General features: G+C 41.9%; 2 protein-coding genes across 3 annotated transcripts; both read left to right on the forward strand.

Moving 5' to 3' along the window:
• Positions 1-1,175: 1,175 nt before the first annotated feature.
• On the forward strand, positions 1,176-8,841 carry TMEM52B (transmembrane protein 52B). Its single transcript, XM_082773289.1, has 5 exons — positions 1,176-1,627; positions 2,238-2,281; positions 3,512-3,550; positions 4,525-4,691; positions 5,136-8,841. The coding sequence occupies exons 1-5, from the start codon at positions 1,580-1,582 to the stop codon at positions 5,384-5,386; spliced, it is 549 nt and encodes a 182-aa protein (XP_082629415.1). The 5' UTR covers positions 1,176-1,579; the 3' UTR covers positions 5,387-8,841.
• A 3,604-nt stretch (positions 8,842-12,445) lies between these two features.
• On the forward strand, positions 12,446-21,513 carry GABARAPL1 (GABA type A receptor associated protein like 1). Of its 2 annotated transcripts, none has more exons than XM_082783960.1 (5): positions 12,446-12,721; positions 16,447-16,525; positions 17,543-17,661; positions 18,777-18,838; positions 19,116-21,513. In XM_082783960.1, the coding sequence occupies exons 1-5, from the start codon at positions 12,632-12,634 to the stop codon at positions 19,144-19,146; spliced, it is 381 nt and encodes a 126-aa protein (XP_082640086.1). In that variant the 5' UTR covers positions 12,446-12,631; the 3' UTR covers positions 19,147-21,513. The 2 variants fall into 2 exon arrangements, with proteins under 2 accessions (XP_082640086.1, XP_082640085.1); XM_082783959.1 differs by having other exon boundaries at positions 12,448-12,721; positions 19,133-21,513.
• Positions 21,514-23,022: the final 1,509 nt, after the last annotated feature.

The raw sequence follows: 23,022 nt of genomic DNA on the forward strand, positions 1-23,022 counted from the left end.
GTTCTACCACCCTTGTGATTGGCAGAGATCTTCCACTAAAATTCTTATAATACACAAAAGAGTTTAAGGAGAAAGAGAAAAAAATAATATTGTCCACTTCCCACATAAACAGGAAGCTGTTAGCTCATGTTTCTATATTTCTTATTTGTCCACCAGGATGCAGAAACATTCTTCCAGTAGTAAACTAATTTAGAAACAAAAGCAATGAGAGAGAGAAAGAGACAGAGAATGATGCTAAGGAATGTTTACACTGCACCACTACTTTTATAATTGGAGCACGGTAAATGTTTTTTAGCCTGCCTTGTAACTGTGCATTATGTTCATGAATTAATTGGTTCTGCTCTGCAACTCTAAAATGCATCACCAAGGCTAATGATTCACCAGCTTAATGTGATTGCAACATGGAACAACAAGTCTCTCTAGTTGCTATCCTGCCCTTAACATATACTTATACACCAGTCCCAGGTGGTTCCCAAACACAAATAGTAACATTATTACTGAACATTTTTTTCTGTTTTAGCTATTCAAAAGAGAAAGAGAACATGAACACAATTTTACGCAAGTAATCATATTCTGACTAGTCATAAGCAGTAACAGAAATCCAAAGCAGCTCTACAAAGTAAAGAACATTAACAGGTTGTCGAATGGAACCTTCTAATTTAACTAATTGCAGGACTTATTGTATCCAGATAGGAGAATTAACATGTATCCCCTATGATGCAAAGTATTTGGGGAAATTTGGCTGGCCACGCAGGACATTCAAGAGTGGGACCTGTGAGAGAGAAGTAAGCAGACTGATAGTTGCAGGACTGACATAGCAGGAGACTACCAGGTAACAGGCATAATGGCAGAGCCTTAAAGTGGAAGATCCAGGAGGCATAGTATATGCACATATATGTGCACAATTATTTATTATATTGCAAGCTCTTTCACCTAGCAGGAACTTCCCAGTTGTAACACACTCTAGACATTGATCACATGGATAAAGTCAATAGGTTGAATCTGAATTGGTAAGGGGCAGAAAAATTACTGGAGGAGGGAGAAGAATCTGATACACATTTAAACAGGTCAGTAACATGACCTTCAACCCACTCCCCTCAGGGTAGGGGCGGGGAGAGGAATAATTTGTAATGAACAAACTCAGACCCTTTCTGCTCACAGAAGAGAAGGTTCAGATCTGCAGAGATCTCTTGATGCCCTTCATTGAACTAGTTCAACATCTAAAGTAAGAACTCCTAAGTACCGCTTTTCTCCTGATCTGACTGGAAGGTTTCAGAGAACCCTTCAAAAGAGAGGAAGAAGCACATCAAGAAAATAACGAAAGGTGACAGGCAGAACCAAACAGGAGTTGTCGGTGACAGAGAACAGAAGAGTAAAAACAAAAGCCCGAGAAGTAGAGACAAAGGACAGACCCAGAGGCAGATTGAAAGAGGTAGAGTGGGAAGAGACTGGATTCAACATACGAGGAGTGTGCTCTTTATTCTAATCAGTGAATAGGTGAGGATGAACAGAATCTAACAAGAAGAAAAGTCACCGAGTAGCTTGAGCCAGCAAGAGGCCACAGAAGCACCCCTTCAGGATGCATAGCCTTGTCATGATCTGCTTTGTTTTAGGGTGTTTCTTATGGGTAAGTCACACCAAGTTCAGTCCCTTTTCATATGGTCTCTACTTAGTTGTGGAGTTACCTTGGAAAGCTGGACAGCTGTTAGCAATTGATAATAACAGGAATTTCTGTTATACTAGAAATAATTGGGCATATCAAATGCAGAAGAGAAGAATAATTGCTGTTATTCCAGGGATGATAACGCAGAGGTCAGGTTACCCAAGACAGAAGAATGAGAAGGGTAGGAGTGCTGGAGAGACAGAGACAAATTCAAATTGATGTGAGTGTAATATGTATTCCCCATATATATACACTCCCAATATTTGAGCATGGAGAAGGATTTACATCTGTAGTATGGCATAGCTACATATAAGGGAAAAGGGAAACTTGTGGTGAGTGCAAAGGGAAGTTGGAGTCTGTGCTGGAAACAATGTTAAATAGGATTTTATTGACTATGTGAAGTTAAGATGCGAAATGGTGAAGTTGCCATCACAGTAACTTTAAGTCTACAGCAGAATATACAGGGAAATTTTTGAAGATAACAGCGAGACCTTTCCATAGGAAATTCAGACAGGTAACTGTCTATGGTGACAGAAACAAATGTTGCATATCTTATTTGTTTTTCTCCTTCTAGTTCCCCCAAGTGAGGGGCGAGGAAGGGTGTCTCAATGCTGAATTGTGAGTATTTGGAGATCTTGCACTCTTTTAAGAAAACTGTGAAGGTCAAAGTTAGTAGTGGACATCAGTGTTAATAACATGGTGACAGACATTTTCCAGAAAAGCTTACTTTCATTTTGACTACTGAAAACTTACATAAAATGCCCATTGCTTTGAAGTTTAAGTGTATTGGTTGCTACCTATTCAACATATTCATCATGCAGTACTGTTTCTGATCCCTATTTGGATAACTCTAACGATTAATAGTGTTCTGGTGTAATTTTGATTAGCTGAGATTATGCATTTGTAATTAACCTTTCCTTAAAAACTTGTTTTTAAAATATATTTCTTTGCTGAATGGTGGTGTTATTTGTAAGAATAACAGAAAACAAGACAAGTGAAGGGCATACAGGAATGGCACAAAGCTGTGCCAGGAGAGGTTCAGGCTGGATATCTGGAAAATTTTCGTTACCATGATGGTGGTCAAATACTGGAGCATACTTCCTAGAGAGCTGTTTGATGCCCCGTGACAGTCAGTATTCAAGAACCATTTGGACAATGACCTTATTAATATGCTTAAACTTTTGTTTAGCCCTGAAGAGGGCAGTTAGACACAATGACCTTTGAAGATGCCTTCCAACTGAACTATTGCAGTGAATTCTATTCTATCCTGTTCTGTTCTGTTCTGTTCTGTTTTGTTCCGTTCCATTCCGTTCCATTCCATTCTGTTCCATTCTAAAACAAATGTGGAAAATGTCCTACTAGGATTCTGTTTTGACTAAATCTTTAAAAATGTACAGACAGTTCAACTGACTGAAACTAAAGGAACATACAACACAGTATCTAAAATGTACTCACAGGGACAGAAAAAAATCAATGAGAAAGTCAGAAGAAAAAAAAAAAAAAGTAAAACATAGCATTGGTCAAACTGAATTGTGAAAAAAAGAAAGAAAGTTGAGAAATTATAACATGATGCAGTTCCTAAGGTTTGCAAACCAAATTGGTCAGGCACAAATATCAGGGGAACAACTAAGAGATAAAGCAAAACAGAAGGGAAACTCATCTGACAAGATCGATGAGGTTGGGCAACTGCCTCCTACATGAAATACTGTGTTTTTCTCATATTTTCTGTCATTTACAAGCTGCAGTGTAACACAGGAGTGTGAGGGAAGCTGGAAGAGGATACAGTGGGGATCTTTCCATTTATTTGTTGTTCTATGTCTAACTACTTTTTGTATCTCTTTTTCTCAGCTGTTCAGGTACAGAGTGGGTCCATCTGTGGTATATCTGGTAAGATGACATATGATTACTTTAAAGATCTGTATCACTGGACAATTCCAGTAGCAAATGGTGGGATTAAATGTGATCTTGTAACTCACTAAAGGGTGATGCTACCCCCTGCATTCCCTTTACACCTTCTAATGTTCTGCAGCAGTAGCAAGCCAACCCCTAGACATTGCATTGTCTTTGGCAAACATTGACTTGCCACCACAGGCCTCCTTTTTATTCCATATATAGTTGCAAGCACAATATTAATAAAGCCTTCATGTCACTGTATGCCTTTTAAAAGGCTCATCTTTTTACTAATTTCAGTCCGTTTCCTTAGTAATTAAGGATGGGATTAAAAAGGGCAGCAGTTGTCAGACATCTACAAGGCTGCATTAGTAAGATTGTAGTCAGCAGATTGAGAGGTATGATTTTCCTCTCCATGAGGACACTTCTGGCTTATTTAGTCCAGCTTTGCTCCCCCAGTACAAAAGAAGAATTGATAAACTGGAGCAAGGCTCCTGGAAAGCCAACAAAATAATCAGGGGACACAATGTGTGAGGAGGGGCTGAAAGGACTAGGTCTGTCCAGACTGGAGGAGGCTAAGAGGCAGGGAGGAAGGGACGTAACTGCAGATTTCCACAAGCTGAAGTGTATCTGAAAAGAAGACAGAGACAGAGTTTTCTCAAAGTTGCACAACTTAAAGATTCAGGACCATGGGCCAAGCTGCATCCAGGGAAGTTCTGATCATACAGAAAATTAGGTAGAAGGTCAGATAGAATAAAAAATGTTTACCCTAAGGATGATGCTGCACTGGAATGGGTGCCTGAAAGGATGGGATCTCCATCACCACAGACAGTCCAAACTCTGCTGGACAAAGCCCCAAATAATTGTGTCTAGCTTTGATATTAGCCCTGCTTTAAGCAGGGAGAGATCTTAATATGACCTCTCTAAACAAGATTTTTTCTGCTCAAATTCTGTTTTCTCTCCCCTTCCAGGCTGGTGGTTGTGATTGGTGGACTGCTTCTTCTGTGTGGCCTGGTTTCTGTCTGCATGAGATGCTGTTTTCATTGCCATCAAGGAGGGGACGAATCTGGTCCTCAGCCCTACGAGGTCACCGTCATTGCTTTTGATCATGACAGCACCCTCCAGAATACCATTACCTGTGAGTTAGCTTTGACAGAGGCTGGGGACCTCAGTACAACCTACTGTGAAGGAATGTACTGTGAAAAGCCCAGGGTGGGGCATCTCAAGGTCCCCCAATGGGCTGACAGAGGGAAATCCCAGGCAGGATGCTGGGAAAGTGGCATCTGTAAATACTATAAATTAAGGTGCTCAAAAAGCCTCATGTAGCAAATATGGTCAGATGGTGAATTGGTTGTAAGACGTGCTTGGGTGAACTAAGGGCAGCTACAGGGGCCTTAGTGCCATTTGATGAAGGAGCAATTATGGGATATTGCTAAGGGGGCTTCATTCTTCCCTTTAGGGCAGGATGAAAGGGTAGGAAAGGAAAATATTTAGGCTATGGGGACAGAAAAGCCTGTGCACTGTGCTCTAATTGTGTGGTACTTTCAGGATGAGGCAAATGGATTTGTGTCCTCCCTTCCAGCTCTCCATTCGGTATTTGGACCTGCTGCCAGGAGAATACTAGCAGTGGCACACTCCCATAACACTGTGCAGGGAACATCACCTCTCTCGGCATCCGACACCCCTCCAGTCTACGAGGAAGCTCTACGCATGAGCAGGTTCACAGTTGCCAAGGCCGGACAGAAAGTGACAGATGTGGATCCTGTGCCCAAAGCAAAACTGCAAACATCTGCTGAGGTCAAGGATGCCCTGCCAGCCCTCCCAGGACGCTAGTGCTTGTGTTTAGTGAATGACAGTAAAATAGAGAATGATTTCATTCAGAGGCTAGTTCTTCTGGGCAGGACTAGGATTACCAGATTAAACTCCTTAGTCTAATGACAAAGGCAAAAAAAAAAAGATACTAAAGTTCCAAACAGTTCAAGATCCAGCATATTTTGATGGTTCCTTTTGATACCTCCTTGAGATAATCACCCATTGGCATTCCCCAGGTCCATTTATTACACACAGATGTCATTAGAATCGCATTTTGCATGTACAATCAAAGAGGTAGCAGGATCAAGGTGCTGAGATACTTTGCACGCTGGTGCTGGAGACCTACAGGGAGATGGCAGATGCTACCTCATTGTACTTGCCTCCAGCCTAAGATTCCTGGAGATGGCAGAGCTTTTCATACCAGGAAAAACAAAAATGTGAAAAGGACTTACTATGCAGTAATAAAACCAAACTATAGAAAAGTACCAACAATTCACAGCATTTTTTTTTTTAATAAAAAAGACCTGTGTAGGAATACAATATGCATGTAAGAAAATGATAGGATACACTAGTAGCATGTGCAGTGCAGTTCCCTAAATGATTTATACACTGCGCACTGTCTGGTCCTGAATAGGATGTATAGCAATTCTGAAATAGCAGTCACAAGCTCTGGCATTTGAATTAAACCTATGATAACATAAACCTGTGATAACATATCAAACAATGGGAGGTGCAGGAACACTACTGCTGAAATAAAATTCAATCATAATTCATTTAGCTTCATATTATATCATATATCAGTTATTCCTACTGTTGTAGTCAAAAGCAAATCAAGCTAAATAAGATCATCTAAAAGATTTAAGCCATTTCTCAGATAGAGATAATATGCAAGTCTTTCCTGATCCACATAGAGGTGTTGAATCATCCAGAAATATTCATCAAACTGTTTGGATGAGCATAGTTATGGACTATCTCTAAATGTTCCTTGGACTAGGGAATCATGACAGGGTGGCAGCAGAATTACATTGGTATTTTCTCTATCCCAGGTTCAACAACCAAAAACATTAAAGAATAAGAAACATCCAATATCAAATAATAAGCAGTCATGAATTAACTGCATGTGTGTGTTGATGTTGATATGAATGCACAGGTCATTGACTTCACATCTGTTTGAAGTGCCTGCACAGCCCTTCCTGCTATAATAATGTTGATCTTCACAATACTCCTGTGAAATACAGAAACGTGATCATTTTGTAGTTAAGAGAAAGAACCAGGTTGCCAAATGTGTTTAGGAACATAACTGCTGTTGAAATTAAAACCATGGAAAACTTTAGAAAGGAATTTAGAGAAGGTTGCTAAGATACCTTCAGGGACAACATAAAGCAGAACTGAAAAACCAAAACATCTTTGATGATGTCCTAGACCTTGCCCAGTCACAGAAATTTTATATCCAATAAGAGAATTGAAAGAGGGTCTCGATTTCCTAGATCATGAACTTTTTCCTGAATTACATAGTTGTTAGCTAATTGTACCATTAATGAATGATAATCTAGAATAAAATAAATGACATATAAGGTTATGTCTTTCCTGCTCTACGACACATTTGAAATAAGAGTAACTGTTTGTGAAACATCTAATAGTGTGACCTATTTCATCAGCTGGTCTCTGAAGTCCAGTTTAAGACTGACTTCTCCAGCAAGCTGCAGAGCATTTCCTGGAAGGCTCTTGTTTACTATACAGTCAAAGCCTGAAGCAAACAGAGACATTTGAATTGGCTGAACATGTGTCAAGCACTATCAAGACCAGAAATTTCCTGGAAGTCTTCACAATCGTTTCCACTTGGAACATACCATTCCCCCACTGCCTCCACCCCTTTCTTCCTGCCTGTGAACACAGGCGGCTGAGAGCTGAGCTGTGCGTGCATTTAACATGAGATGGCAGACGTGCTCCACAGGGCAGCAATCCTGCTGCTGGAATTCCTCCCATGACTAGTAGAACAGGAATTAACAGTTTTTAAGAATTTTAAATAATAATTACACTGTAATTTTGATAAGATGTGCAATAAAAAGGGAAGATTTAAAATTCTTGATTTCCCCTTCCTCCACAGCACATAACCTTTACTATCTCCTTTTTCTCCGTTTCAAGGAAAAAGTTACATGTCACTTGTACCCAGAGCTGGGTATTACCTGCTAATTTATTTCCCCTGAACAGAGCCAGTATAGTCTAACTCTCCTGCACTTTTCCATCTGCTCACATTCTTCTTCGCATGTCTCACACTTAATTGTAACATAGTAGAGCAGACACCTCAAGGCTTTTTTGCTGGCAAGAGATCAAATAATGTGACAATAATGATAGACATAACTTCACTTGTTAAGGGATAGTTTCCTACTAAAGTGATTTCAGATGAGCAATTTCAGAGAAAATATTTATAACTCTAGCAATGAATCAGATACTCAGAGCCTACAGGACATGAAACAACCAGATTAATAAATAGATAGATAGATAGATAGATAGATAGATAAAATAGTAACAGATCTACAGACTCTAGGTAATGATACGAGATAGTATCTAATAGCAAAAATTAGGTGTCATTGACTGGAGACAATTTACTCTTGTTCTTAGGTCTGCTATGAATTGGCAAAGTTCTCTCTTCCAGAAACAATCTAAAAATGAGGACTTAATCAATAAAGACCACGTGTACTTTGTGGGGAGAAAAAATAAATAAATAAGTAAAGCAGAACCACACCCCATAAAAGTATAGTATGCTTATTTACAGAGCTAAGCTACTACTTGGTACTGCTATTTGCAGTTATTTGGCTGTTTTGTTCTCCATTGTAGGTGGTTACATCTCACTGTAGAGCCTGGTTTTTGAATATATCTTCTGTGTTGTTTTATAATGGCTAATAAGCTTTCTGGGATCTTTTATGCTTTCGGAATGAAAATGAAGTATAAACATTAAATACTATTGAACATTAAGAACTACTACTTTTATGCAATATTAAAAAAAAAAAAAAAAAAATCAAGTAGCAACAGTTTTCCCCTCATTTAAAATTAATAAGAACATGAACTGTCCCCAAATAAAGAAGGACATACCTGGAAAATAAATAAAAGGGTTCTGTTTTTCATAACATAATCTTAGGCTTTGTTTGAGCAGCTTTTTAGAAACTGTAGAAAATTGAGGAAACTGTAGAAAATTAAGAAATTGTAGAAAATTTAGAAAATTAAGTAGTGAGATGAGACTTCAGCATAGACAATATTGAGACGTTTCCTAGAAGGAAAAGATCTACACCGTTAATCATTGTTTGCTGGGAGTGACTAACCCTGTGCCCTTACCCAGAACCAACATGCACATAATGTTTTTGTGGCTGCTATAAATTCAGCATAAACTGGTGACAGGTCACAGCAGATACAACAGACACGTCAGGCAAGGATTGGGGAACTGCCCATGGACAGACAGCAGAGCAGAATTGCAAGTGACTTCAGGTATGCCTTCTTTGGTTGAGATTCAGCCTACAAAGTAGAAGTTTTCTGACAAGACAGGCTTTGATATGCGTGAAGCATACTAGAGAATAAAATAAAATAAAATAAAATAAAATAAAATAAAATAAAATAAAATAAAATAAAATAAAATAAAATAAAATAAAATAAAATATTTAAAAAAAAATCTTCCTGTGGAGCTGCAAATGGAATAAGGACCCAAGTGGAGGTACTAATGAAAGAGATATCCATGGGAATCCTGAGTTTCAGGTGGCTGATATAAGTAAACAGCAGCTCCAGGGTTGGCTCAAGAGATATCCACCTATGATGACACCTTCAAAAAACGTAAGGCAAATAACAGGGATAATTTTATGTTCAAGTCATGGAATTTTGGCCAGTTATGTAGATACACCTTACAGACGAATACTGTAGAGATCCTAGCATTGCCCCAGGAGCTCTGCGTAGCACAGCACGGGCTGCAGCCCCCTGCCCCTGCATTCTGAGTAAATATTTTTATCTCCTGTTTCTATGGCTACAGCACTGGCAGTACTTGGGGAATCTCTTTTAAAGTGAAGCTCTGCCTGCTTGATCTGCAGACACAGCAATACACTACATGCTCAGAGTTCTTCTGACACTCAAAGTTAAGAAAGCGCTCATTGTTTGGCCACTCTGGGAACCACTTTGTGCTTGGAGTTCAGTGTAGGAAAAATAACCAACCTCATTTCCAGTTCCACCCTCTAGCACATGGATCCAGAATGTGGGGTTTGTCACATGCCCATGGGCTGACATTTTAATAAGAACTCTAAGTCAGATGCCTAGCTGTTTGTTACTGCTTCTGCATGTATCATCTTCCTGCCTGCCGTTGTGCCAGTGACGTTATTGTTTTTACTGAGCCGGCGGAGAGGCTGGGAATTCAGTGCCTGTTGGGGAGGAAGCAGAAAGTGGGAGGAGCAAGTGTTGTGGCTGCATATTCAGGGCTGCATCATCAGGACAGAAAAAGTTCAGTAAGGGGATTTGTAATCCTCACATGGGATTTGTTGGGGGAGGAGAGGTCACCTAGCAATGCTCTCATGGCCCATGTCTTTGCATCAGACCAGGGAAGAACCCCAAAACTTTTCTCCTATTTGTAACGGAATTTCAACCTAGATGTTTGCTCAGTATCCTGAGCTACATGTATATATATATATACATATATGTATATATATATATCCGTGTATATATATATATGTATATATATATAATCCTGGAGTTGGAAACAGTGATTAACAGGAGTTTGAGATCAGTCTGTAAAACAGCTACAGTGGGCTGATGGCCTGGGTGAAACAATAAAAAATCTTCTCTTGAGGAAAGGCAGCTACTTCTCAACAGATCTGTAAACTTAGCAACTGCTATGGTGCAGGCAATTAGGAAGCAAAAAGGAGGCCAAACATGGGTGAAAAGAACTATGCCACAAAACCAGCATTTTCTCCAGGTCTAAACAAAAATGATGCTTTGCTTCTGACTCACCCTTCTGAGATCCTCTGACACTACCTGCAACCATGGGGAAATGTCCACGTGTCTAAGCACAGACAGAAACAAGTTGATGATGCTTCCTGTACTAACATCATTTATGTGAACTATTAAAGACTGAAACACACTCATCTATGCCATTCCCACTGTTGGTTGCTCTGTCCTTAAGAGAGCCTGGCACATGCCTGTTGGAGCTGGTCCTTGCAATGTGCAGGAGGCCACAGAGCCCTGTGCTGAGTAGTAACCCTATAGGCACTGAAATGTCTGCCAGAGTTCTTATGGAACACACTTCATCCCTTCAAGAGTAGATGTCATGATTCAGGTGAGAAAAAACACACCCCTAACTTGCCTATTCATCACCTCTCACTATAAAGGCATTTTAAGGTGTCAGGCCCAACAGTACTTGCTTAATTTGTAAGTGTAGGTGAGATTTCTAACTCATACCCATTTGTATTCCCATGGCAGACCAGATTTTCTGGGAACTGCCACCATCAGTATATATGCATCTAAGTAAATATGTTTCATCCATATATCTCCTTTGTGCAGTGTGAGAGATCACGGTGTACCTGGGCTTGTAGAGAGAGTGCCACCAAAAGACCTCCAAGTTCAAGAAACGATGGGCTCTAGAGTGCAAAAGTGGGTGGCAGGCAGTACGTGAAATGACTCTTTACAAGGCAGAGGGCACAAGCTCACACTGTGAGTCTGCTGTGGGGATTTATAATAGGCGTGTCCTAAACTCTGTTGTCAGCCTGAGCCCCACCCTGCAGGCAAATCAGGTGTGCATATCAGTGTACGGGATAAAGCCACCAGTAATGCCTGAATTATGAGTTTCTTGGAGCAGCCTAAAGGATTTGTATGAGTACTTTTAGAAAAATACCAGGGCTTTATGTTCCTCTGATCCTGTTTTTACCACCAAGGAGCACACCTTAGGAGCACCCTTACAGGACATCATTAAGGGACATCCAACTTGCTCTTCAATTTCTTCAGATTTCAAGCTGACTCCACTCAAATCTGGATTTTTTCCATTCTAACCACACTAGACGCAGAGTCCTGCAAAATGGCAAGTGTGTCTTTTTCTACTCTTGCTTGCCAATGCACTGACATGGGGTTGAATCAGATATGGGAAACCTGGGATCTCTCACCTCTGTCACTGCTGTGGCCTTAGAGGTTTGCCTTATGGCATCCAAGGCAGCCTGCTGCCCCACTCAGCACATATTGCTGCAACCAAAACCACTGCACAAATGAAATATCACCCTTGAAATATCATCCTTGGAAAAGTTCTGCTTCTCCGGATAAGGCATGCAATGAAATAATTATTTGATGCACTCTCACCCATTGTGCCCAAGGTAATAGCATTCAGTTTTTTGTGCTGATTTGACAGTGCTGATCCATTCATTAATACTGTGTCTTTTGCTGGTCAGTAAGTAATTGTGAGCCTAGCCACTGCTAGAAAAAAAAAAATAGATATTCCAAGAACGCATCAGCTGAGTAACTGGGCTAAAATTGGCTGGCAGTTCAGGCTTGTTTGCAGCCAGTTCCCTTTACTATCTGCTGTCTGTAATGCGCATCTGGTCTGGCGCGTTACGTGACACACTTTCTGCTCCCTGTTTTTTAACAGAGAGAGAGAACAAAACATAAACAGAAGAATCCAGAGCCAACAACCACAGGGACAGCCATGAAAAAGCACCGCCCCTTTTTTCTTCATTTTACATCCCACAGCCTAAAGAACCTAAAGCAGTGAAGAACAGGCGGGGGGCAGGAGGGTAGCTCGACCTCCCCAGGTTTAGGCCAGCAGAGGCACCCCAGCATGACGTGGGGACACCGGGCCTCGGCCACGGTGCAGTGTGTGCCCATACAACCCTGAGTCACGCCAGGGTTGCTCAACCATATTTTATTATTTATTTTTATTTTATTTTATTTTATTTTATTTTATTTTATTTTATTTTATTTTATTTTATTTTATTTTCATTCCGAAGACAAAACCCGCGATAAACGAACGTAGACGGAGCGAGCCGCCACCCCGCACGTCGGAAGCGGGGTACACGCGTGGGTCAAGGGGAGGGGAAGGTAACACGAGTGGGGGGGCGGGGACGACGGGGTGCCTCCCAGTAGCGTCACAGCGCCCCATTTGCCGGCCGCGGCTCCTCCCGCAGCACGGATCGGCTCGCCTCGGCTCGCCTCGGTTCGGTTCGGGGCTGCGGTGCCGGGGGCGTTTCTGGGGGCTCGCTGAGAGCGCAGTAGCCGTCGGGAGGGCACCGCGGAGCCCGGCAGCGCCGCAGCATGAAGTTCCAGTACAAGGAGGACCACCCGTTCGAGTACAGGAAAAAAGAAGGGGAGAAAATCCGGAAGAAATACCCCGACAGAGTCCCCGTGAGTGTGCCGGGCTCGCCCTGCAGCCCTCGCCATCCCCCCCGCCCGCCGCTGTGCTTTTTTAAGGGGAAAAAATGGATATAAAAAAAAAAAAAAAAAACGGGATTAGTAAAGATGACGGCTACAGCGATGTTCCGACATTAATTCCAGACCGCGTTTCCCTTTATCGCGGACCGATAGCTGTTAGGTTATCGTATGTCGGGGGCCGTGAGGGTGGGCGGGGGTGCTGGGGTGCCGTACTCCCTTTTTTCAGGCATCCGCAGTGGCTGGGCAGCGAGATCGCCCTTCATCTTTTTATGGCAGGCTGTGTGCGTGGGGCTGGGGGTGGGGAAGGAGCTTGCCACTCGCTCTGAAAATGGAGGAGAACAATGAGCGAGATGCAGAAAACAAGATGTACACCCGTGTCAGCAGGTGCTTTGCTTTTATTTTTATTTTCTGGCGTTTCGCTTGGCACTTCAGTGTGGTTTTGCTCTGTCCTTTTCCTTTACAGGTGAGAAAAAAAATGATAGTAAATGGTCCTTCTTAGTCTTTCTGCCCTCCTCTTTAATAAGCTGTGGAAAAAAGGTCACTTGGAAAACAAGGTCATCTTCTAGCTAAACTGGTCCATAGGTCTCTTTGGAATGCTGGTGGAAAACTCCTGGCTTTATAATTACTACTAGTAATTGCAAAACAAAAATAGCAAGATTAGTTGTGATATTATTATTTAATTTTTTTTGGTCCTCTTTTAATAAACGTTTTGCAAATGTTCTTTCTCTCCATCCCCACTGGAGAGGTCTGTCCTAGATTTACTGCCCAGGGGTACAGTGTGCAAGCGAAGTGAGACTTCCCTGTAAGTCTAAGGGCAAGGGGGAGCAGTTATACCAGAGGTCAAGATCACTTTTCATCTTGGGAATGGCCCATGACTATTTTTTCAGAAGTTTTTGGAAGTCAGAATTTGGGTGCAATTTGCCCATCTGTTTTGGGGGACGCTGGCATAGCATGGCAGGTTAATCATGCATCAGGTCAGTGATTAAGTATATGCTGTTCTGTTTTTTGAGACAAGGACCACAGAGGGCTCTGCAGGTCAGGAGTAAGACAAACTGTAAACTGAGGATCAGCATGGCAGATTATGCAGGAGATCATGATAGATGTGTCTGGAGGAGCTGTGTGGGGAGCCTAGGACCAGATACTGTGTGGCAAGAGGTAAGATCAATACAGAGGGCCATCTGCAGAGCTTTATGGAGAAAGTCAGGACCAAAATAGTAAGGTGAGCTAAGTTAAGGAGCTGAGGAGGAGTGCAAACACCTCATGGAGAGGCCCAGATGTGGATTGCTAGGGGAAGGTTGTTGTCAGAGCTGCCCATGGAACAAATGAATGCAGCAGACAACGTTCTTTGCATCACTTCCATCTCTGCCCTTCTCAACAGCATGATCCTTGAAGATGATGGCCCTTTGGCTGCTTACACTGCAGTGCCCTGATATGTCTCAGCATTTTGCACATGTTGGCACAGTCCCGCATTTCCACAGTCATCACCCAGCAACAACAGATATGGAGATAATCTGTATCTGCCGTTTGGATTTTCTTTGTAGGTTTGTCAGTGTGTGTGAAGAAACCTTCAGAAGAGATATTTGGGTTATTAGGCACATTGACTACAGTTGGTAGTCTATCAAAACACATCCAGTCTTTACCTGCTCTTCACAAGAGAGAGACCTCTCTCAAGCTCAGCGGTGATTTGATTTGAATCCTTCTTAGTGGTTTAGAAGCCCCAGCACTTTCACCTCATCCTCATGCATGGCATAACTTGAGGTACCCCCATTTTTTCCTTATTATCTAGCTACATTACTGAATTACATGCCATCCTTTTGAGTCAATGTGGTCATATCACTGCTACTGCCTAGAAGTTCCACTTGTCTCTTCTTGAAATCAGAGGCAAGAACTCAAATTTTTTCTCCGCTGCAATTTATTGTATTAGATATTGCACTGTAGGATCTGAGGGTAAGAAAACAGGCAAAGTGCTGTTGCTGCTCAGCCTGTACCTGTGCAGCAAGGCTGTGGAACTGGCTACCCTTCACAATACTTATCAATTGCATCTTGTATGGAAATACATCTCTTACCACAAACTTAAAGGAGCTCAATTGCCTTGTACTAACTGAGGTGCTTAAAGTTCTTGAACTAGCAGAGATTACTGCTATTTCAGAAACAAACATAGAATTTTCAGGGTTTTTTAGTTGGCAGCATCCAGATGGAGCACAGTGAAGAGAAGTCCAAGCCAGCATCCCTTCTATGTGACATGCTTTGCAGATATTCACTTGCATCTCTGGAGGAGAGTTTGGCTGGCATGGCACTTTTTCCAGGCTAATACACCAAGCTAATCACTGTGTTTTTTTCTCTGACAGTGTCTTGCTGATGTGACACCATTTTGGTTCTAAAGAAGTCTTAGTCCACAGCAGTTCAGCTATTGTACAGCAGACATACCTGCTGATTTTGGTTGCCAAAGGGCTATGGGAGCAGGAGGCCTTAGAAATTAGTCCCACAGTGTCTCATATGGATTATGTTAAATTATGGGGTATAGTGGAATGAAAAAGCTTAGAAAATTTAGGAAATTCAACTTCTTGTTTAGATGGTCAAAATGGCTTCCGCAGAACAGCAAACCATATAGATTGAATCATCTAATGTATCTCTACTTGTTCAGAAATATGTACAAAAAAACCCTAGCAGTGTCTGCACTTCCTTTCCATACATGCGTAGTGTTTCCATGCAAACATACCTCCAAACTCTGGAAAGGCTTCCGAGCCTTTTCATGGAAGAAAGTCAAGTCACTTTGGAATTCTTCCCACTTCAGAAGTAAACATTTTGCCTAGCTCTTGTAACAGATATTTTTATGTAGCAGAAGATCTCTTTGCTCTTTGACCTTAAAGCTGCTGAACTTATGCTTTTCTATGTCATATAATAAGGATTAGTATTTTGTGTCAAAGGTCTCAGTAGATCCAGATGGTACCCAGTTTTGTATTTATTATTTATTTATATGAATAAGGAAATGTACATAACTGTATCAAGTAGGGAAATAATCTTAATTATCTTAATAAGAGAGATGAATTTCAGGGTAGAAGTTAACTACATGAAGAATTGGGGATTAACAGCTCCCTCTCCTCTCCCCCCCCAAAAAAAAACCCACAACCTTCCACAGTAAGCCGCAGTTTCTCTTTAATTCTGTACTTCATTCTAGAGCATTCAGTATGGGTGAGCTTGGAAAGTAGGATATGGGACTACTGGGACTAGGGCTGATTTTGTGCCAGGCAGTTTAGAAATGTAACCTGGAAACAGTTCAATTTACTTGTGTTCATGTATTGGCCTCCTGCTAGTTCCTTCATACAAAATTAACCTGCATTGGGACCTTCAAGGTGACCTGGTTGGGTTTTTTTTTTTTGGTTATTGCAGTTTATTTTTAAGCCTATTCCAATCTCTTTTTTTTTTTTTTTTTTTTTTTTTTTTTTTTTTGTAAGCACACATTGTGCTTACTGCTACATCCCAGGTTCCCAGCACAGCCATTGTCAGTGATTTGCAGTCTTCTTCTCAGCTGTCTGTTGTGTAATGTTGTCTATTTGTTATAGATTAAAGAAATTTTTAAAGGCCAGCACCACTGGCACCAGCTCTCTAAAAGGGTAATATCTCTTTACACTGATGCTTTTTTCATCCATTTCCTTTTATGATAGCCATGGCTTGTCTCTTGCTTTCTGTCTCACCAGGTAATTGTAGAAAAAGCACCAAAAGCCAGAGTACCCGACCTAGACAAAAGGAAGTATCTTGTACCTTCTGACCTCACAGGTAATAAAGTCTACCTCCTTTCTTCCTGATTTTCAGTGAGAAGGTTTTAGAAGTGCTTTTTATTCATACTATCATCACCTAAAAATATCTAGGCAGGCTGAGCTAAGCATCTTATCATTACCCCAGTTTAATTAGCTATACTCATTATATTTACGTGTTTTAGAGTCTGGATTATCAGCATGCAGGATTGTCTGAGATGTCTGAGGTGTGCCAGTGACTTAACTAATATGCACGTGTCACTGCTGACTTCTAGCTATGATGAAAATGACTGAATTGTGTGTCATAGGCAGTAGCATAAGTATCAATCAATGATGACTTAGCTGCAGCTCAGGTTGCCAGAGGCTGTATCCTTGTGGCAGGAAAAGACAAGTTATTGAAAGAGTGTCATAGTTTTCCACCACCAATGGTTGGAGTCATGGACACAAAGTTCCTTTTCTGAGTGGTCATGACCATTTAGTATATTTTTGTTTTCATTTCAGAACATGAATGAGTTAAAGGAACAGCTCTTTTTTTTTTTCCTTACAGGATAAAATTGACTGCAGAATACTTTTTTTTTTTTTTTGTGGAAAATAGCTAAAGCAAATAAGGAATTTATTTTCAGGAATTATAAATATATTTACACTCTGGCAATATTCTCCAAGGTGTTATTGATGTATAGGATTCAAAGGTTAAGCAAGTTAAATGTCTTTTCACCAATCCCTGCAGTAGAGCATTTCCTACCATAATAGGTGAGGTGTGGATATAGAGGATGTAATGGCCTAAGATGACATAGAGAACTTGCCAGCACTGAACAGGATGGCTGCTAATGTGGTTACAGTCATGAAGTTCCTACTTGCTTTTCCACATTGTCCCTTTTCCACTATTTTTTATATATAGTGTTTGATTTCCACAGCTTCTTTCCCAAAAGAAAACAACCATGTTTAGGATAAAATAAAACAACAAATTTAAAAAAATAAAAAATAAATTAAAAAGGAAGGTCTTTCTGCATCTAAGATGTTCTCCTCTGTTCCTCTTTAGTTGGGCAGTTCTACTTCTTAATCCGAAAGCGAATCCACCTGAGGCCAGAGGATGCACTGTTCTTCTTTGTCAATAATACCATCCCCCCCACCAGTGCTACCATGGGCCAGCTGTATGAGGTAAGCCTAGCCCATCTCTTTCTCCTTTTGTTGGAGTGTCCAGAAGAACACATATCCTTGCTATAGTACAACTGTGCACCACTCAGCTGACAGCAGATGCAGCTTGGCCACAGATCCCTGAACGTGGAAGCCCTTGGCCTGGGCTATATTCCTTCATCTCTTCAGGAAAATGATGTTCTGCAGTTATAAGGAGGAGTCCAGGGAGCCTAGTAATTGTAATTAATTGTTTGCTAGTTAAAAGTGTTGTTATATCAGGTGGTGAATAGTTTTCCCAGCAGTTATATCTTTGGTCATACTACTTTAACAAGCTATTGAAACAAACCATTTACCCATATTTCAGATGCACAAGTGTCAGGAGCAGGAAACAGAACATATGCACTACCTTTCCTGTTTATACAAAAAAAATTTCCTCTTAGCCAATCTTAGCTGATTTCTCCTTGATTTCTCCATTGACTGTGCTGGTGTTTTTTAATATGAAAGCTCCAATTTGGTGCTGGAAGCCTTATTTGACCAGGCACTGTGTCTGACAATGACTGGACAATGTGTATATAAACTAATGAAGATGATATAAGATTAGCACACCCAGATCTGGACATGTAGGATAAAAGTATGTCTAACTGTCCAGAGCTGAGATCTGGACTCTGTCTCTGGCATCCTGCAGACTTTTTATGTCTATGGAATCAATTAACATCTGTTTTACTGTCCATATATAAAACAGGACAGCCACTTGTCAAGGTGTTCTGAAAAATGATGAATATAACCACATTTATCAAACACCAAAGTATGCAGAGATTATTTTTGACATGTTAAAGCTCTCCAAGTCACTCCCCCTGACCGTAAGGCCATACCAGTGCACAGTCTGCAACAGTTAGGGCTGTTCCTGTTGTGTGTTTTCAGGACACTCTGGCTGTGGCTTTTCTAGTAAATCCGGTGTGTCCAGAAATGTGACATGTCTGCATGTAGAGGTAGAGCCGTGGCCAGGGAGCATTGCTCCACACATTCTGATGTAGTGGATTAGCCCTTCTTCTTGTTACAGTGATCTCCTGGTGGGCTTTTTCACATGTAGTGAGTTACAGGGCTATGGTTTGTTACTTCCTCCCTTTCTTCCCTTGCAGGATAACCACGAGGAGGACTATTTTCTCTATGTGGCCTACAGTGATGAGAGCGTCTATGGCAAGTGAGCGTCAGCCCCCCAGGCATGCAGGCGAGATGGACTGATGGAACTGATTGGGGGGGGAGGGGTGTTGGAGAGGAGGAAGGACAATGCTTGAGAAGAGGGGAAGAGAACTGGAAGTGAAATACATGCACAAATGCTATCACCTTCCATGCATTAATTATAACCATCATTTTTTAATTGAGGGGAGGGAGGTTAAGGGTACAGTGAATGAAAGGGTGAACTGATATGCTGGGAAGGAGTGCTGGGTTGAGGAGTGGGGAGACTCCACTGTTTGTAGTTCTTCTGTTGCCACAGCTGGAAGCTGTTAGCCAGGACTGGAGGCTGCTAGACAAGCCAGTGGAGCTCCTGGAGAGTGACTGCACAGGACGGAAATGGCCATTCGTGTGTAACCCTTTCATTGGATGAGGAAGGCATGCCTGGAACATGTATCGTACACTGACCGTGTCACACCTTACCCATGGCACAGACCACACTCCTATGAGCATTCAGCAAGCTGTGAAATATTTCATCCTGCCCATACAAGGCTGTCTTCTGCTGACAGTCCTCACACCAGATGCTACCTGTGAAGCATTACGAGACTACTGCATTTTCTGTCACTTCAGCAGTTTTAGAAAAGATAATTCTTGAGGGTTGAGAACTCCTCAGCTGTGAGACATAAAGATTGAGAGGATGGGGGGAAAAGGAAGGATTTTTTTTTCCTTTATTGCTTTAATTGCAAGTGCTGGACAAAAAAAAAAAAAGAAACAACCCTTTTGTTCTTTTCAGGGAAGCCAACTGCTAAACTTACAAGCATAGGGCTAGAAAGGACCTCATGAGAACAACTAGCCCACTCCAGCTCTGAGACAGGGCTGAGTATACCAAACATGACTGTTCTTCCAACTTGTTCTTAGTGAAATTCATGTAGGTGGATCCTGGAGGCTGCTTAGATAGCTTGTACCAGTTCCCAGCTAACCTACAAGTGAGAGAGCTTTTCTTGCTATCTAACTATTCTCCCTTGCAATGCATTAGGGTGATTAATTACTAATGGTCTTGTTATTGGTGAACACAGAAAATTAGCCATCAGTGTTGTCCTTGTACCAGTCTTCTGCAGATTTGAAGATAGCAGAAGTCCTTTGGGCTTAGCCTTCCCTTCCATGTCTCATCCCTGTACAGATCTTGCACCACTTGCACAAGCAGAAGAAATCAGTTCCTCCCGTGTGTCTTTTGCTGGCTTTTTGTGATTGGACAACAGTGCCACTCTGACACAAGAGAGGTGCTTTTAGACATGAAGGGGAAAAGATTCTCTGTAGATTTTGTATTTAATTACTTTAAGCCAGTGTTGTTCTTAGAAAGGTACCAGATAGATTCTGTCCAGTGTAAGCCTTATGCTGTCATGCCAAAGCAGTTTCTTCCTGGTGGCACAAACAGCAGATTTTCCCATAACTGCCATAACTCTGATGAGGGGCTGGGGTTTGCAGAGTGAGCTGACTTTCAGGAAGGTTCTGGGGTTTTATCTAAAGTCAGAGAACTGGACCTGAATTACTGTAAACATTCCTAGATTTAGGGGAGGGACCAGGATGGAGGAAAAAACAAGATAGATGAAGAAGACAGGCAGAGTCCAAAATAAATTGAGAGTGTTTACTATATATACATGAAGAAGTTAAATCCCAGGTCTCTGTTCCTCAGAAATGAGAGATCAAGATGAGTGCTTCTCGGATTATGGGAAACAGGAAATCAGATTTCAGGCTTTTCTGACTTGTTCCACTGAGTTGTACATGGCAGAAAAGCAGGCTGTGAGTGTGGAGCGGGAGTCACTGACAGAACTGTGTGAAGGTCCAGGAGGCAGTATGGTAGGGCAGGAGAGTCACTGACTGTGTGTTGTGGAAAGTAGCAGATGAATGGCAGAGAAGGGAGGAAGTGCAAAGGATCTAGGCAGGGTAGTCAGAATGGACAGACTGAAAATGGGGGAACAAAAGATGAAGTAGGTGGGTTTCTATCTAGTTTTTCATTCTGAAGTTGAGGTTTGCTGTTCCATCATGTGTTCATCTGGAATAAATGCGTCTGGATGAGTTGTACCTACTGCCAGCTCAGATAAACAGTTTCTGCCTGCAGTGTTCAGTCCTCTCTTACTGGCCCACATTCTTCCAATGGTCAAACTCTTTTCACATCGTTTGGGTGCAAATCTACATCAGTCTGTTGTTTTAGGAAGTTCTGAATGTTCTGAAGCAGGGAACAGACCCAGAAGGTTTTTTAGGGTGAGAGACAAGATGGGGGCAGATGGTGTACATCTCTCTGCCACTGTCCCACTCACTCACATGTGCTGCTAAGCACAGGGTTGTGTATTGTCTGAAACTAACCTGTGCTTAGGCACACTTGAGAGAAATTAATTGGAATCTGAGGTGTTTTTTTAAAATTGTTCAGACCTCTACCCTCTCATTGATGGGTTTATAAGTGATAAGTATGGGACTAATCTCAGCTGTTTGCTGCATTTAGAGTTTACACTTTAATTTAGTTATTTTACGTTTCTTTTAACTGGATTGTGGCATTTACTTCTGTTTTTGCGCGCTAGTCCAATATTGTACAAGGTAATGATGGTAATTTCTTTTTGAGTTGGTTAGCTGCAGATTCTTGTAAAATAAAGTTCATATTACTTGAGCTAAATCAGCCAATCAATAAAGATGCATTGAAAACCACAAGTTTGGTCCAAAACAGGTGACTGTAGTATTTCTCCCCATATGTGTGCTTGTAAATAAAGGGCCTGTCCAGCTGGGGCAGCTTTGTCAGAACTTCTCACCACTATTTTTTCCCTGCCCAGCCGTCAGGACTTGGTCCTGACCCTGACCTGTGGATGGACTTCCTATCTGGACCTTGCACCCTCCTCACCACTGTGATGAGCCCTGTGGTCTAGGCTGGTGGCTGGGCCTGGCCACCATTCCTGGGCCTGCCCTGTGCCCCCCACAGGGACAAGGAAATGCAGAATTCACTGAGGGGCAGGCCTGCAATGGCAGTAGATTTGGGCTTCACAGAATCATGGTATCACAGAATACCTGAGGTTAGATGAGACCTCAGGAGGTCATCTGGTCAAACCCTAGGGCCACCGAAAGCTGTCTGCCCAGGATCATGACCAGACAGTTTTTGAATATCTCCAAGGAGGCAGACTGCACAACCTCTCTGGGCGTATCCTTATGGATATTTGTATGCTGACAGAAAAAGAGCCCTGCTGGGAGCGGGCAAGCCCAGCAGGTGCTGTCTGCTCATAGCACAGCCACTCCAGGACACAAGGCAATGGTGAGAATCGCATAGCTTCCCCCACCTCACTCATCCTTCCAGGCTGTGGGGCCAGGCCAAGCTGGGCACTGGAGCATGCCTGTTCCACTGTGGCATCACAAATGTTGGTTTGTGCCGGTACTGCTAGCCAGGATGGAGCCAAAGTACTTGTTATAGGTTAACCCTGGTAGGCAGCTAAGCACCACACAGTTGGTCCCTCACTTTTCCATCTCCACCTCCAGTGGATCGGGGGAAGAGTAAAAGCATGAAAAACTTGTGGGTTGAGATAAAAATTATTTAATAAGTGAAGAAGTGGAAGAAAGAGAAAACAAAACGAGATGCAAAGTTAATCACTCTCCACTTCCCATGGGTAGATGGATACCCAGACAGTTCCCAAGCAGAAGATGTCTAACTGACCTAAAACCCCTCCTCCCCCTGTTTTTTGCTGAGCATGATGTTACATATTATGGAATATCTCTGTGGTTAATTCAGGTCACCTGCCTGATTGTGTCCCCTCCCAACCTCTTGCATACCTCCAATCTGTTCAATGGGGGGACAGTGAGAAAGAGAAATCCTTGACACTGTATAAATACTGTTTAGGAATAGCTAAAACATGGATGTGTTATCAGCACTGTTTTGGTCACAAATCTAAAATACAGCACCATACAAGCTACTGTGAAGAAAATTAATTCCATCCCAACCAGACCCAGAGTTGTGCCAATGCTGACAAGAAGCATCCTTCAGCTTTTGTCATGGCGTCTGTAGGCTGCACATGGAGTGGGCGAGAAAGTTGCTTTAAGCACCAAAGTCAAGAACTGTAACACTGAAACTCACAGGAACAAAATTTATTAGGCCCAACAGGATATTTTCTTCCCCACTGTGTTAAAGGTAGAGCCACGGTTTGAGGTTTTGCTGTTTGTACTGAGGTCTATCAGAGA

This window comes from Aythya marila (assembly GCF_965140915.1).
Source record: "Aythya marila genome assembly, chromosome: 1".
Classification (NCBI taxonomy): Eukaryota; Metazoa; Chordata; class Aves; order Anseriformes; family Anatidae; genus Aythya; species Aythya marila.

Bases quoted from the DNA above. Each gene is read 5' to 3' on its own strand.
- GABARAPL1 (XM_082783959.1), top strand. From the start codon at position 12,632: ATGAAGTTCCAGTACAAGGAGGACCACCCGTTCGAGTACAGGAAAAAA. The intron at 12,722-16,446 runs GTGAGTGTGCCG...CTGTCTCACCAG, and splicing joins AATACCCCGACAGAGTCCCC to GTAATTGTAGAAAAAGCACC. The intron at 16,526-17,542 runs GTAATAAAGTCT...GTTCCTCTTTAG, and splicing joins TGTACCTTCTGACCTCACAG to TTGGGCAGTTCTACTTCTTA.
- TMEM52B (XM_082773289.1), top strand. From the start codon at position 1,580: ATGCATAGCCTTGTCATGATCTGCTTTGTTTTAGGGTGTTTCTTATGG. The intron at 1,628-2,237 runs GTAAGTCACACC...TTCTCCTTCTAG, and splicing joins TTTTAGGGTGTTTCTTATGG to TTCCCCCAAGTGAGGGGCGA. The intron at 2,282-3,511 runs GTGAGTATTTGG...TCTTTTTCTCAG, and splicing joins GGGTGTCTCAATGCTGAATT to CTGTTCAGGTACAGAGTGGG.